General features: G+C 41.7%; 1 protein-coding gene across 4 annotated transcripts in view; it reads left to right on the top strand.

The window, feature by feature from the left end:
* LOC143040407 (uncharacterized) overlaps positions 1-16,245 on the top strand; it is a 42,728-nt gene that overhangs the window by 2,853 nt on the left and 23,630 nt on the right. For 3 of the 4 annotated variants that reach the window (XM_076211483.1, XM_076211473.1, XM_076211465.1), the window contains exons 2-6: positions 7,654-8,258; positions 9,940-10,045; positions 14,568-15,157; positions 15,449-15,593; positions 16,051-16,194. In XM_076211483.1, the coding sequence (XP_076067598.1) occupies positions 7,930-8,258; positions 9,940-10,045; positions 14,568-15,157; positions 15,449-15,593; positions 16,051-16,194 (1,314 nt within the window). In that variant the 5' untranslated portion in view covers positions 7,654-7,929. The remainder of the gene's footprint in view (positions 1-7,653; positions 8,259-9,939; positions 10,046-14,567; positions 15,158-15,448; positions 15,594-16,050; positions 16,195-16,245) is intronic. The other variant, XM_076211494.1, reaches the window with a different exon arrangement.

The following is a 16,245-nucleotide window of genomic DNA, read 5'->3' as shown; positions in this document are numbered from 1 at the left end:
TCATCAATACATCGAGATTTTCCGCATTTTGGTAGTTTGCCCCAAGGTCTAAATATATTCTTAGATCTTGGTTTGCCCGACTGCCGATAGACATCGTGGTAACTGTGACGTCAGTATTGCGTCTTGCTATTCTGTAACAGTTGGCAATGTTTTTTCCCCATGTTGCCACGCCGAGGCGTCACAGATGAGAGAGGTGGGTTGGTGTATAGGTAATTTTTGTTGTAAAGTGATACTCATTGTACTATACTTCTTCCTTTACTATACAGACTATTGAAAAATAAAATAGACACAGATGGAAATAAGAGAGATGCATGCATTAAGGTTAATTTGGCGCGACGTATGCCACAGCCCTAAACGGACTCCTTGAAGCGCGCGCCTCCCATTTGCCAGTGCAAGACCTCCCTCACAATACCACATAAGATGCTAAGCTACCCAATTTACACAACATCCCTCACAATATCACGCATATTAGATCATTTCAGCATCGCTGCACTGCGAACCTGCATTCCAACTCTAGTGGGAAACGAGTTTGTGTGTGTGTGTGTGTTAGGTTACAGCATTACCCATACATCTGGCCATAAATGAGCTCTGAGTTCTCACCTGGGAGGGTACCTGCCGATCACGAGACCAACACGTGACCCAAGACAGAATTGGAGTGCCGGCTGAAATCTTCAGCCCTGGGTGGGACTCGAACTCGGATCGTTGAATAATTTTATGTTAGGTGCTGGTGGCGTAATCGGAGGCGTGAAGGTCTCGCATTTGCTCAAACGCGGGTTCGAACCCTGACGTATATTCCTCGCATTTTAACGAGGCTACAGTTATGCTAAAGGCAAGTATTTCTTGCACAGTCAAGCCCGCATGGAATGGAATAGACTTAGTAACCATGTAGTGATCACTGAAACAATTTGTTGTAAGAGAAGATAACTTTATGGATAGGGATGACAGATGGTAAGCGACATGGAACTGCCTAGTGTAGGCCTTATGGTCTCTTGCAGCATCCTCCATTCTTATGTTCTAATGTTTCGGTAAGAGAAACTGACTTTGTTAAATAAACCTCGCCCGTGAGTAGTGCAAGCGGAAGATACTGTTATTGTTGCCTGAACAAGACACCAACGAAATTAACAGAAGAGGAAACATAGTGCAACACTGTATATTGCAAGTTCACCAGTAGAATAAACAAACAAATTGATAAAGCAGAACAAATTAAAATGAAATAGACTAAGACAAAGTAACATTTATTTGATCCACAGTTTCTGGACATGGATAAGAATATATGCCCAAAGATCGTCGTACTAAACATCCCAAAGCTTTCCGATTCTGTGTTCTTACATTGTGTGGAACCTCAAGTTTCCGTTAGTAGCAGTAATGTGTGGAAATAGATCTTCGACCTTTTATTAAAATGCAGCAAAGTCTACGACGAAAAACAAGCGCCATTACTTGCTAAGTATAGCGAAAACTGCTGCCGTGCCCAAGGCCGCCATATCGACCTTGGTCACTCTAGCGCTGTGACGTCACGAGCAAACATTCAGTGGGTTGTAGGTGGGCGGGGGTAGGACACGCTAACACTCCTCCCATATATATGTATATATGTGTGTGTGTGTGTGTGTGTATATATATATATATATATATATATAATATATATACACATGTTTTGCAGTAATTCACAAGGCACACGTAAAAATAATATGCAGAAAAAACCACTGGGAAATAAGAAGCTTAGTCCGAACGTTTTCGTCTATTTAAGACATTATCAAGGAATTCCATGTATGTCTTAAAAAGAAGAAAACGTTAGGAATAAACTTCTTATTTACCAGTGGTTTTTTCTGCATATATACATGTGTGTGTGAGAGAGAGAGAGAGGATGAGAACCTTAAGGAGAAACAGCTGGAGGAGGAGCAGGTGATGGACCGAAACCAATGGAAACGACAAGCGAGGAACGGCGACCCCATATGAAAATGGGAAACGTCAACAGGAAAAGAAAATGTGTGTGTGTAGATGTATATATATATGAGTGTGTGTGCTTGTACATATATGTGTACATGAGTGTGTACCTGTTTATATTTACATAATACAATTTTGTCTCTGTCGGAAATAATCAGTGCTTCCATCCTTGAGGATAATGTCGTACCGAAGGGTTAGGTGGAGTCGTAGAGGTGGTCAGGGAGAGAGAATTAATAGCAGAACGGAGCGATGACATTCTTTTCTGGGTGGAGATTCGTTTTCATTCATTAAGAAAGAAAAAAAAAATAAATACATGACTTTTAAAGCTTAGGCAGTCCGGAAGAGTTACGCTCGCGGGGTCCTGTCTTTTTTTCCATTAGACATACCAAGAGTTTTGAATTCAGTTATGGATTTAGATTGGGTAATGACCACTTTTAGGCTCTCAAAAGTTAACGAATCTATGCGGAGAAGCTTTTCAATATCCTGTAGGCATGTATCTTTTATTGGTTTGTATATTCATTCTTATTTTTTTCCCATGAACTCGTGAAGAGGTGATCTCTGCCACTTTTATCCGTTTATTTAATTGAATTTAACAGGTCCTTTCTCTTATCTTTCAGTGGTGGTAGGTCTCATGCTTCTGTTCTCTCCTCTTATGGTTTGTCCGCTAGGCTGGGGATGAAATTGGTTGCTGTTCTTTACATTCTTTCGATCTTATTTGTATCATTCAATTTGTATGAATACCATCTTTTTTTTTCTAAAGTCTACAACTCTGTCACATATATAAATCATGATATCATTAAACGGAGACTAAATTGTCTTTTCGAAATCCCTTTTCTTACAAAGATTGCCTTCAAATTACCGTCCTTTTTTTCCAACGATATTAGTAAGAGAAATTAATCGTTGCTGAACAAATATTCTCAATTACTTCTTTTTTTGTGCATAAGATATATACTTATTTTTCCCATTTAGTGTGGAGCCCGTCCATTCTAGGGAATATTTCAATTTTTTTGAGAATACTAAAAAACTGCATAACGGTCGATGAATAACATTGAATTACATTGGTAAAAACAAGCGGAGCTCTTAGTTAACCCATTTAACTCCGATGACAAGATTCTTTGTCATTTGGTCAAATAAAACAAAAAATCATAAAACACCAAAATGTTTGATCAAACACCAGAAAAATATGACGTCAGTCCTCGCTTCGCTCGCAGCGAAGCGAGGACTGACGTCATATTTTTCTGGTGTTTGATCAAACATTTTGGTGTTTTATGATTTTTTGTTTTATTTGACCAAATGACAAAGAATCTTGTCATCGGAGTTCAATGGGTTAAAACGAGATCAGATTGACAAAAATTATAACAAAAATCAGATCGAATAAAGTGAATTAAAACCGCACACAAGTACAGTAACCAAACAAGCAAGCAAACCCACGAAGGAATCGATAGACATTACATCATGCTTGTTCAGGTGTTTGACCAAATTAATGTTAATACGTCGAGCTGTACTTCACGCCACTGCGCCTGCGGAAAGTTTATTCCATTCACTGACTACGTGGTGGGTGAAAGTGTTTCCACTTATTTCTAGATTAATTCTACGTCTTGTTTCTCGCCTGGGCGTCATTGAGTACTAAAATATTCTCAGTTCTCATATTATAAAGTCCCTTTGAAATCTTGAAGGGTGTCAAGTCACTCCCACCCTGAGTTGCCGTATATGTATATTTGAGGAAAACAAGAACCTAAGTACGAAGGAGAATGTAAAAGACCATAAGGCCTACACTAGGCAGTCCCATGTCCATTACTACCCATCATCCCTGTCCATAAATCTTTTAAAACAATAATTTCAGGGCTCTACATGGTTACTAAGCCTATTTCATTCGTTAACCACTCTCTTGGTAAACCAGGTCTTGAACCTTTCCTTCTTAAACCTGAATTTGTCCAATTACTACGAGTCCTGTCCTGCTGTCTTAATAGGATGACCTTGCCTGTACCACCCTTGTTAAAACCCTTGACCCTTTTTAATACCTCTATTAGATCACCCCGCACTCTTCGTCTTTCCAGAGAATGTAAGTTAAGGTGTCCAAGCCTGTCCTCGTATGGTAAAATTTTAAGCCCTTGTATATTTTGATTTATTCTTCTCTGTACTGATTAAAGTGAATTAATATCTATTCTAAAGGACGGAGACCAAAGTGTACAAGATGTTCCCAAACCCAAAGCATATACTAGCTTCCGATAGTATTTGTACTCTCAGTATGTACGAATAGTATCGTGCGCTGCCCATGCCACGCGGTCCTCATTCGAAGCTCGATGGCAGACAGGTTTCATGATTTGGTTACATCACTGTCACGAATGATTTATTCCATAACTGTTACAACGGCGAAGCGAACAAAAACGTCGAAGCTGCCTCTCACACGTGTGACGTCGGTGTTCCTGGTTTAAATGGACTTCAGGGCTGTAGTATCTCAGCCGGTCCGATTCCTGGAAATTAGTGTGTGCTTCAGGTTCTGGAACGTTTTGAACGTTCAATGTGTGTAAATGGTAGCGTCTGGGGCCTGTGCACGCAGTCCTCTGTTCGAAGCTCGCTCACAGCCGGTTTATATATATATATATATATGTATATATATATGTATGTATATATATATGTATGTATATATATATGTATGTATATATATATGTATGTATTTATATATGTATGTATTTATATATATATATATATATATATATATACTTATAAAATTTTGATAATCTTGTTTGTTACCTTACTTGAAACCGTCACCCAGCCAATCAGAAGAGATATGACATCACGACTGAGGACCAGCCAATCAGAAGAGATATGACGTCACGACATCATATGATGCGTAGTGTTCCAAGCAACGACGACATGACGTTACAATCTTCTGCATTTCACTTCTTATAACAACGTATCATTTAAAATTTTATTTGATCCAACATACATATATATCTATCTATATATACTTATAAAATTCTGATAATCTTGTCTGTTATCTTGCTTGAAGCCGTCACCCAGCCAATCAGAAGAAGAGATAAGACGTCACGACTGAGGACTAGCCAATCAGAAGAGATATGACGTCACGACTGAGGACCAGCCAATCAGAAGAGACATGACGTCACGACATCATATGATGCGTAGTGTTCCAAGCAACGACGACATGACGTCACAATCTTCTGCATTTCACTTCTTATAACAACGTATCATTTAAAATTTTATTTGACCCTACATATACGGTATATATATATATATATATCTATATATATATACTTATAAAATTCTGATCATCTTGTTTGGTATCTTGCTTGAAACAGTCTACTGAAGAAGAGATATGACGTCACGACTGGGGACCAGCCAATGGTAATATATGACGTCACGACTGAGGACCAGCCAATCAGATGAAGAGATATGACGTCACGACTGAGGACCACCCAATCAGAAGAAGAGACATGACGTCACGACTTCCGCTCTGTGGGTCCCAAGGAACCCCAGCGCTGAGTGCGTGACGTCACAATTGCTAATTTTCCAATTTGCCAATTTTTGAATTTCCAATTTTCCGATTACATATTTTCTGGCCATTGATATTTAAATTTTTCATATTCAGTATTTAAAAGTATAGCCAACTCCTGAATTAGCATCTATGAAGCATAATGAGTTTATCAAGATATTACGAACCGTATAAATCATATGCGTAGTGTTCCAAGTAACGACGACATGACGTCACAATCTGCATTTCACTTCTTAAAACTAACCAAGTCACTGTCTTCGTCTACTGAATAGAGCATTGTCCTAATAAAGATTTTATTGACCATTTTATTAACAACGTATTTAAAATTTTATTTGAACCACCGGGTCACGGGTGGTCTAGTATATATATATATATATATATATACACTAGCATAAATTCCTATATGGAACGAAAGAATGATGAGACAAATTGTTGAGGAAGTAAAGAAGCAAACATAACATATTTTAAGAAGTATGACGGCAACAAGACAAAGATCAAGAAAGGAGCGAAAAGAAAGGTTAAAAGTTTAGTCTAGCCTACATATAAGTAAAAAAAATACCTATTCGTCAACCTCAGATGTGTAGACTGTGCAGCAGAACAGGTGCATGTAGGACACTTTTTGCCGATTTCAAGTGACCAGTATTGTATAGTTGTAAGACTATTTTAAGCGAAAACAGGCTTAGCCTAAGCGGAAACTGAGACACGGGCGATACAACACAGCTTTATCGACAGCTGGGTAAACTACCAAGATGCGGACAATCTCAATCCATTGAAAAGAGTAAACGATGTCGACATATGACTCCTTTCTAAAGGTGTTATTGTTAGAGGACGATGTCCCTGTGGCCAAGATAGACATCCAACGTAATGATAGTTATTCCAACTTTCAACTGAAGCGTTGGTTGGAGTGTCGAGGACTAAAACGTTTAAACAAAAGGTGGAAAGGTACGTTCTCCGTCATGATCACTTCTGCTAGCCCATTTATTGGACGAGACGCCATACCCAGTATTTTAGGTTTATTGAAGCAGCATCGCTTCTTATGGAAGATCAAAAGCAAGGGAAATAAGTGTGAGCATTGATATGAGGAAAGAGTTACTCTGAACCATAACATTAAAAAATGAGAGGTTAGGTGCGGTTGTGCATTTTTTCATCGCAGCCTCCGTCAAGAATACACTAACATTTTAAAAATAGTTTCTGACGTTACTGTCAATGAGTGGTACTTGTTTATGAGGTTCTAAATGCTCAGAATAATAGGAGCTATCCGATGATATAGATAAGGATTGCATCTGTGAGACTGGCATTCTTTCCTCATGCCCAATCTGTGTGGATACAGCTTTCAGCACCACCTGCAACATGCAGATCTGCATGAGGCAGTGTGGATCCAGCATAAGCCTCTAAGGCTCTGTGATTGACAATGAATGAATAAACCATATTTGAATTGGACAACATTTCAGTGTTTCAGTGCTTGGTGAACTAACCTGCTCTGGGCTTGAAAGTGGTCATTAGTAGGCTCAGATTCACCTACGAAGTGTTTGCTGTATATGTATGTGTTTATTTTCACGTTCTCGGTGGCAAAAAAAAACCTCTTCCACACGCTCAAACCCATCGTTGACATTTTCAAAATGCAAATGTGGTTCGGGAAAACGGATCCAAGTAACACCCTTCATATGCGGTCAGTCCTCATAAGTCACTATTACATAATCCATAGCAGAAGTGTTTAATGGATGGCATTTTGAAAAGTTTAAGTCGGATCTCGTCAAAATACCCGAGAAATGTGGATACGTTTCACAAAAATAAATGAATAAATAAAATAATAATAATGATAACAATAATTAATAATAATAATAATAGTGTAGCGAGGAGTACAGAGTTGTTTGAACGCAAGCGATTTTCCCACGCAATAAAATGTGACGTCATAGCAATGTTTGTTTCTAGTTTTAGGAATTGCGAATTGCTATTGAGGAATAGTTTGAACTTCTCGCTCACTTGAAATAGTTCTAGATGTACTACCTCAGCATTTCAGGCGAAAGAGAATTTCAAAATGTACGCCAAAACAGCAACAGGAAGTCTGCCTTTGTTGTGTGACTGTGTCACCAGCATCTCAGTTTGCGTTTAGTCTTATGGTTTCAATGTAAAACACGCGCTGTGCATTTCCTGGTGTGCTGAATTTAATCGTTGAAGATGCTTCTCCTTCTTTGCAGGTGCTAAGAACCAAAATGTGACGCTGATAAGGCAAAGTGAATCCACGTTTTCCTGCGATACCAGTCTTCCTTCGGAGGCTTAACGTCAATTCTCATTCTTTTAAAAGAAATTACATCCCCTTGTCTGAAACCATCTTCTTTTGATAGTCTTCATATGTGTATTTTTTCATCATGCAACTCGTATGGCAAAAGAAAGAAGAACACAATTATGAATCACTGTTTCATCTTAAATCACAAGAAACGTGTGGCTTAATGTGCGTGATGGTTCTCTAGGTCATGAACAGCAGTCATGAAAGTGCATCGATAACGTTTGTTCGATTGGTTGACTTCGACTTAATGAAGCCCAAGGAGCACAGCCCTGGCCACAGGACTCGCGTGCGTTCCAAACCCGAGTCCCCTGCCATGAGTTCGGACGTCGGCGTGAAGCACCCGCCAGGGCTCTCCAACCCCAACGGTCGTTCTCCATGGAACTCCACAGCAACCAGTGCCCTGTTAATCTCGCCTCGCAATCTTAGTGCGGGCGAGTTGGGCTTTCTCGTGATCGGGGGCTCAACATTTCTGGCGTTGCTCTTCTGCCTGTCGCTCTGTCTCATCACTTGGTACAGGTAAGTTGTGTGCCTCTTCGGTTTCTGTAGTGACAGAGTGGAACAAGTTCCGTGACTTGTATGGACCTACAGTGACTGTCTCGCTGAAAACACGGAGATCAGTTAGTTCGGATAGGTGATATAGAGTTTTTCTTTTTTCAATATACAACACAAGAATAGGAAGTTTGAAGGTGTGCAAATAGAAAAAAGAGTCGTAGGTTAATGAAAAACGGTCAGGTAAGAGGGTTCCAAGGCTTGGGCGTTATAATCGAATCGAGAAATGTTTCTCTAGATAAAGAAATTATACGTTTCAGATCAAAATTGTATCGAACGCACTCACACAAAGCACATAGCTAGGAGCTCAGAAGAACGTGACAGTGAACATTTAGGCGTTATCACACTGGGCTATTTTTCCTCCTATTGTTGTAACAGATTTGAGATTTGCTGCCTGCAGCTATAGGGAAGGAATCGTATATACTGGAGGAAAAAACCCTCTAGCATATCAAGCGACATTCTATGTATTTTATGTTGAGGAAAAAAAATAGTTTGCCTTAGTGATTTTACGGCAGAAAAAGTTCAGGAAGTGGACACCAAGATCTAAGGAATAACAGGTCTAACCACTTCCGACCGAATTTCGAGGGAGTTGGCGCAGCGGGACCGTGAACGTCACCTGGCTGTTCAAAGTGGGGTTCGCGGGTCCTATAGCTGTCAGTTGAAGCTGGTGCGTCGTTCGGGTATGTTGTTGCCTTCGCTCGCACCGCTCCACGCAATTAGTTATATTCTGACAAATATTATATAAAATATATATATAAAATATTATAGTTCCTGTCTATATATATGAATATATTATATATAATATATATATATATAAAATATTATAGTTCCTGTCTTCCTTGGCGTTTCACAGTTTTCTTCAGTGTTTCACAAAGAGAAAACGGACCCAGCCTAATGACGTCAGAAGCTGCGCACAATAATTCAAACGGTCTGACCTCTTTATTTAGACCTTGGTGGACAGTACCGTCGATTAATCATAGGTCGTAGGGAAAATAGCCCGGTGTTATAACCCTTGAAGGATACAGAGAAGAAAGAGATGCATTGTTGAGGCAGACAGGAAGAGGTTGAATGAGAAAAGGAAACAGGATAATTAGGCTTCGGACGTAAACGTACGAGTATGCACTACGTAAAGCCTGATTACTGGGTAGTGAGTTTGGTATTACTTACTTCCGTTTCCTGAACTCATCCTGAGTAAGTGTAATGTAACAGGAACTCCCTGTCCTTTAACAGACTTACACAGCACCAGAACTGGTGACCTACCTCACCAGTTGCCAATTTTGGGAATTTACCCATTTTCCTACATGAGGGGGTGAGAAGGGAGTGTTGTCGTGTAAGCGAAGTGGCCATACAGTGGTGGGTGTGTCGTTTACTTGTTGCATTGCTCCTGACCCGGGCAGGCATTGGGCAAAAGACAGAGATGACCTTTCATCCACAAGGAGCTAAGATTAAGGGGGGAAATGGGTAATAGTGGGATGGGTCTGGATGCGTGCCTTTGACTAGCTACCTCCTTATGAGGAATGAAAAAGCGTACGAGTATATATAATAGACAATTTTGGCTATTGGCATACGAAATTACAATAATACCATCGTACTTTTTCGTTCCTTTTCTCTCTTTTTTTTTAATCGCATTTCTGTTCTCTGCCCTTAGAAGACATCGGTCATGTGCAACTTCCTGTGATGTGTCGAGCAGTCTAGTGGTCAAGTCGCCTCTGATAGATGGATCTTCATCGGCCATGACTCTGGTTTTACCCACGGTACGAATTTCCACTCAGATCTCGCATTTGAGCGGGAAAACTTTGCCCGCTCCCTCTCTTTCTTTCTCTCTCTCTCTCTCTCTCTCTCTCTCTCTCTCTCGCTCAGCTTTCCACAGTGGCGAATACTCTGCCAATACTTTAAACATTCACATGATGAACACAACATAAGCCTGACATGATACATAGATACGTGTTGTACTTATTTTTAATTAACTGGTTTACAATGGTACACTTAGTACTGATGAATAAGGAAAAACTCAAAAACAGTGTCATCCACAACAAACATCGTTCGGCAACAGCGATGACCCAGACACACAAAAGTAGTTACCGGCCTAACCTATGCATTTTTCAAATTTATGATAGATGAATTTGTTATATATATATATATATATATATATATATATATATATATATACTAGCCAAATTACCCGCGCGTTGCTGCGAGTTCGTGAATAATCCATAACCTAACTTTAACCCACCCAAAAAAAAAAAATATATATATATATATATATATATATATATATATAACTTTATATATACATATACTTATATATATATATATATATATATATATATATATATATAATGAAATATAGTTATCCAAGTACCTGGAGTGATAGGCTATCGGAATGTATATGGTTATGGGGGTCTATCTCCAAAACCCTAGAAGGAGTTCGTGAACAAGGCTACTACTTTTTATATATATATATATATGCATTATATATATATGTATATATATATATATACATATATATATATGTATATATATAAATATAGTTATCCAAGTACCTGGAGTGATAGGGTATCAGAATATATATGGTTATGGGGGTCTATCTCCAAAACCCTAGAAGGAGTTCGTGAACAGAGGCTACTACTTTATTATAGTAGATATATGTGCACATATATATGTATATATATATATATATATATATATATATATATATTAAGCAATGTCGGACCATTTATGAGAAAGTTGCAACCCAGGCAAAGTTCTATATTTGCGGTGACCTTGACGGAGTGACGTCATTTAAAGGGGTTATCACGCTAGGGTATTTTTTCCTCCCACATCCTACCTCCAACCTCCATTTGAATAACTAAAATATGACTTCGCTTACAAAAATCTAGACTTCTCTAAGAACATTTCATCAGTATGTCTAACATTCCTATAGGTTTACAACTTACTTCATCAGTCAGCTTTGCTATATATGATGGAAAGATAATTTGATATTTGGAAATTTTAAAAATAAGATGTAACCGAAGTCGTTTCTACTCAAACGAACTCTCAACTGTCGGCGCTGGTGAAGCCCGTGGAAGCCCAGTATGATAGCCCCTTTGGCCGAAGGAAATCGCATGGCGTTGGCCAGAAGAAACTGTGTAGAGTACTTCACCACGGAGAAGGCGTTAGTAGAATCTGTGTCCCCATAGCTGGATAAAATTTCATGTTCTCAGTCAGTGCGATAAGATAATTGCTCATTGCACCATCACGGTGGAGGAGGTTGCAGCAGGCCAAATGTCAGTTCTGGGACAGTCCCACCACCCCACCTCACCCCACCCCCACCACCTGCACTCTCACGTACGCACAGTAGCTTGCATTGACACTTGTGCCCTCGATGCGGGTTTGGCCAAAAAGAGAGAAAAAAACGAGGCACTTATGTTTCTTTTTGATCAACTCTCCCTTTGCGATTCCCCAAGCGTCTCTTAGGTACCCAACATTTGTACAAGGAAGAAACTGATGGCAGGTGACGCCGATATTACACAGCAGTACCTCGTTAATCTGAATAAAACCGTCTTTCGTTCATGAGTTCATTCTTCTGAGGCCAGGTCGTCTTTTTTTGTATTCGTTACCACTCGGAAGTTTCCCGCTGAGCTGAATGGAATCGTGTAGCGTTAGACGCGACAAAATCTAAAGAGCTATAATTGATTTGATTAACAATCGCTAAAAAATCGAATAGAAGAAAAACAAATCTAGCTAAAGCGAAATCAAGTGGGGTGGGCATTTTTCAGTGTCGCCTTGCGAGAGGACTGAAATAGCATGGACATTCCGATATTCATAATTTGCTTAACGTGTTGGATGAAGGTCACAGCTGCCAACGTGAATGGTGCCTGTGCGTTCTAGTGGAACGGTTACAACCTGTCTAGCAATGAGGCGGCGGCCATTGAAGAGGAAGAGACGTCCTGCCCTCAACCTTTGTTTTGGTTTTGGGGGGCGGGGCCAACCCAACTCGACACGCTTCTAGATGGCTTTAGCTAGGTGGAAATTAACATTTCATCTCCCGTTGATGGACTGGTAGGCCACGGTGCGGCGCTGTGGCAAATAAAAAAAATTGTAAAGAGATTTAAGGGACGGCACAGGCGGCCATTTTTGCTTTCTCTCGCTGAAACTGACAATTTGGCGCGAAAAGTTGATAGAGGACTTGGACAGATTTATTTGTCTATTTATGTTTTGCTCTCCCATAGGTAAGGCTTCAGTCATTCGCCCCGTGAAGTCGTCGGAACGTAGCCAATAAAAAAAGGGTAGTTAATCGTCCTTAGAGAGGGAAAGAGTGATCTAGGCGGAGAACACGCAGGAGGATTAAGCAGGTTTGGCTTGGCGCGCTCGTGTCTCATTTGCACCACGCTTGATGATCACATCGGCTTGGTGGGTTTGTCCTAGGATAGGTTGCAAACCCAACCCCCCACCAGAATAACCACGTTTGGATGCCATACACAAAAGTCTATTCTCCAGTCCACGTCTACACCTACCACGGAGCCCCACGAGGGGAAAGTTATACGTTGGAAAGAAAGTTATACCTGCCCCCAGTGCTTTACAACACCTCCATGCAAAGAATGTGTAAGTGCAAGATCAACATTCTTTAGTAGATAGCCAAGTTCTACATTTCACCAGACTCTCCCAGAAATCAGACCAGCACAGGAGAGAAAGCATTCCTAAGACAAACAAGAATTGCTCTGGCACCCCTTTATTTGGGTCATCATCCCGCGCTGTAACAGTACCAACACAGAGTAGGCCTGAAAACAGACACTAGATGCCCTAGATACAGCCACCACACAGAAGACACCGAGAACATTGTAATATACTGCTTTACATTCACTCAAGGCTGATTTACGGCACCTCTTCACTGGGTGATCTATGGGTTGAACACGGCTCGACGGTGCAGTGGTACCGTTCGCATCCGCTATCCCAGCAGTCGAGTTCGGCTTCCGTCTCACGACGCTTCACCGGAGCACTGTTGTCGTCGTTCACTGACGGAGTTCCATAAACAATTTATGTAGATAGATGAATTAAGTAGTCAGCAATGACAGTCGTTCAACTCAACAGTCCAACATCTTGTCATGTCGAGAGAGAGAACCCCTCCCTCCTCTCTTCCCTCCCCCACCCACTCCCCAACTTCTGACAGTTATAGAAAGGTTACAGAGTTCGTACGACTCCCAGCGGACTCCACACATACACTCCCCGGCAAGATTAACGGCAAACAGAATAACTAGTCCCTCTGAGCAGAAATGGGACAATGGTGCTTCTTCAAGGAGCAGCGTAGCGTCATTCTATATCTTGTATGCACAAAAAAAAAAAAGTGAGGGGTCTACGCTTGAGAGATTCTTGGGGGTAGGTAACTAACAGTCATTACTGGGAGTCGAAGAGAAGTGCGGGACTCGAACCCACAGCTACTGTAAAGGAGTGCGAGACCACCACGGTTCAGATTGCTCCACCAGCGAACTAATTATATATCAACCATAAAAGCAAAGCATTAAAATTTGTGTGACATCGGTTTTCTTTCAGTTACCTCTGGGGATCAGAGGGAATAAGAACTGGAAACCTAGGTCAGGTAAGGAGCTGAGAGGTCACTGGACTTTGGAGATATAATGGCCCCTGAACGAAGCTCAACCTCTGTTCCGATGAGTTGGTACGTTGTTTGCATGCACGTGTGCAGGTTTATCGGGTAATCGATGTGGCAGACACTGTCCTGTCTCCCATATAATCTGACGCGCACGGTAGGGAGAAGGAAGAGGATAGCGGGAGGTGAATTCGACTCTTCTTCATGTATGTTTTTTTTTAGGTCAGTGTTGAAGCAAGTAAGCTTCAAATAGAAGACCTCGGGGTAATACTAATTCTCGTAGGAAGTATACAGACACTTCCCACGAACAAAATCACGCGCACATGCACAAACATTTACACTTGTTTTTCAGTCGATTAAAATTCACATCCTTTCTAACTTTCTATCATACTACATCTTTTCATATCAGTTCACCTCTCACCAGAAAAAAATCCTTCTTTCTACCTTTCTCCACAACTATGTCTTCGGCCATTTTCGTCGCATTCGGTTACAATGAGATGCAAGCCTCAAACTCCAAGTCTCATGCCGCGATACAAGTCCTGATAAATATTGCTCAATGGCCACTACCATTTCGTTTTCGTCCAGACTTCTCTTCCCCTCACACGAAAACAGATCCCGCGCGAATGGGTGGCCTGTCCTACTGTAGGTAGTCCAGAATCCATAATAATACTGACCCTTTTTATTTTTTTCAGTTGTCATGGAGTGAGGCTGGCAGTGAGGCTAGCGAGTCGGCCATACCCCATGACCTCACCTCTCTCTCTTCACATGACCACACGTCCCTCTCATCCCAGCTGTCTTCCCCGTCAACGCCTTTCCCCCCCTCCTATTCCCCGCTACACCCAGACGTCCTGCCGCCAAGAACCGTCCCCGAGGTCCTTTTCCAGGCCGCCCCAGCCCAGACACCCCCTCCCCACCCTCCCTTGACCACCTCCTATTCCTCTCCTATGAGCCCCTATACCTCTTGCCCTCCTTCCCTCGGCACCCGTCTTCCTTTCCCCCCTCATCCCCCCTACTCTTGCGACCCGAATATTACCTCTTACCCTCCGTACACGGCACTCCAGGGAGCCTCCCTCTTTGCTGCCCTTCCTCAGCGGACAGCCCCAGGGCCACAGGGATCGGCCCTCGAGTCTTCCGAGGAACCGTTTGATCACGATGGGAAGGACACCTCGGGACCGGCGAAGGATCCTGCGCTCTCTACCCTTTCCTCCTCCCTCGCTAGGCAGGAAACGCTCAGACGTCAAAGTTCGAGTGAGAAACTCTGGGGAGCTTTGCTCATGTCTAGGTAATGTCTACGAGTTAGTTTCTTTAGGCCTGGCTTTTGTTATGGGACTGTTATTAGTTGCACATAGTCGGTAGGAGCTGTTGCATTTTTATTCCTTCTTGCCCATGTTGATTAGTAAATCGAATTTTATTAGATACTTAATTCTAGACTCTAGATCTTCACGCATATCTATACATATATACCCATGTACATATGAATATATATATATATACATAAGTACATAAACATACATACGTGAAATGTACCTTCTAGTCCCTCTTTGCATTAATGTGTCACACCGTTGTGTCACAGGAGAGGCGAGACCAGCTGTGGACTCGGAAGCATCACCTTCCGCGTGCAGTACGACCCAAAAGTCGGCATTCTCCGAGTCACTCTCCTCTCGGCCACTTCGCTGCCTGACAGGTTCGCAAAGAACTCGGCCGACTCCTACGCGAAGGTAGGTCCTCCACATACACTGACCGCTGTTCATGTATCACCTTGTAGTACCCGCACCGGTCCTACCTGAAACAACGCTCACGTTTCCACTAGCAAAGGATTGACTGTGGTATGACGATATAATTGAGCTGGTAGCTTGAACAAGGGGGCTGAGCCGTGGGTCTGGAGCTGCAGAAGATGTGTCTGTTAACAAGAGGAGACGGAAAGAAACTAATTTAGTGTATGGTGTAGGTCTTCTGGTCTCTTGCTGTCTCCTCCATTATGTTATGTTCTTATGTATATATATATGTGTGTGTGTGTGCGTGTGCTTCATTGTCGATCACTTTCGTTTTAGCTTGAGGTCGTGTCAAAGAATCAGAGATTCTAATTTAATAACGCGTCTTTCGGCTGCCCGTCCAGCAACTGTACCCGCTACCGTTGCCAAGTCCTTCCAGGTGACATTTTCTTATGTCTCTCAGATGGCGCTGCTGCCGGACAAGCGAGTCAAGTATACGACGCGAGTGATCCGCGGTACGGTGGATCCGGTCTTCAGACACACCTTTTCCCATAGTGCTACCCCTGGGCAGCTGGCTGCTCAAGCTCTCCGCTTCTCTGTGTGCCAAGTAAGTATTGTTCTTTGCTCTCGGGAAGTTTGGTTTAAATGTAAGAGGTGA

This window comes from Oratosquilla oratoria, chromosome 2, assembly GCF_046742065.1.
Source record: "Oratosquilla oratoria isolate Oo_2021 chromosome 2, ASM4674206v1, whole genome shotgun sequence".
Lineage (NCBI taxonomy): Eukaryota > Metazoa > Arthropoda > Malacostraca > Stomatopoda > Squillidae > Oratosquilla > Oratosquilla oratoria.
This window is presented reverse-complemented; position numbering and strand designations above follow the sequence as displayed.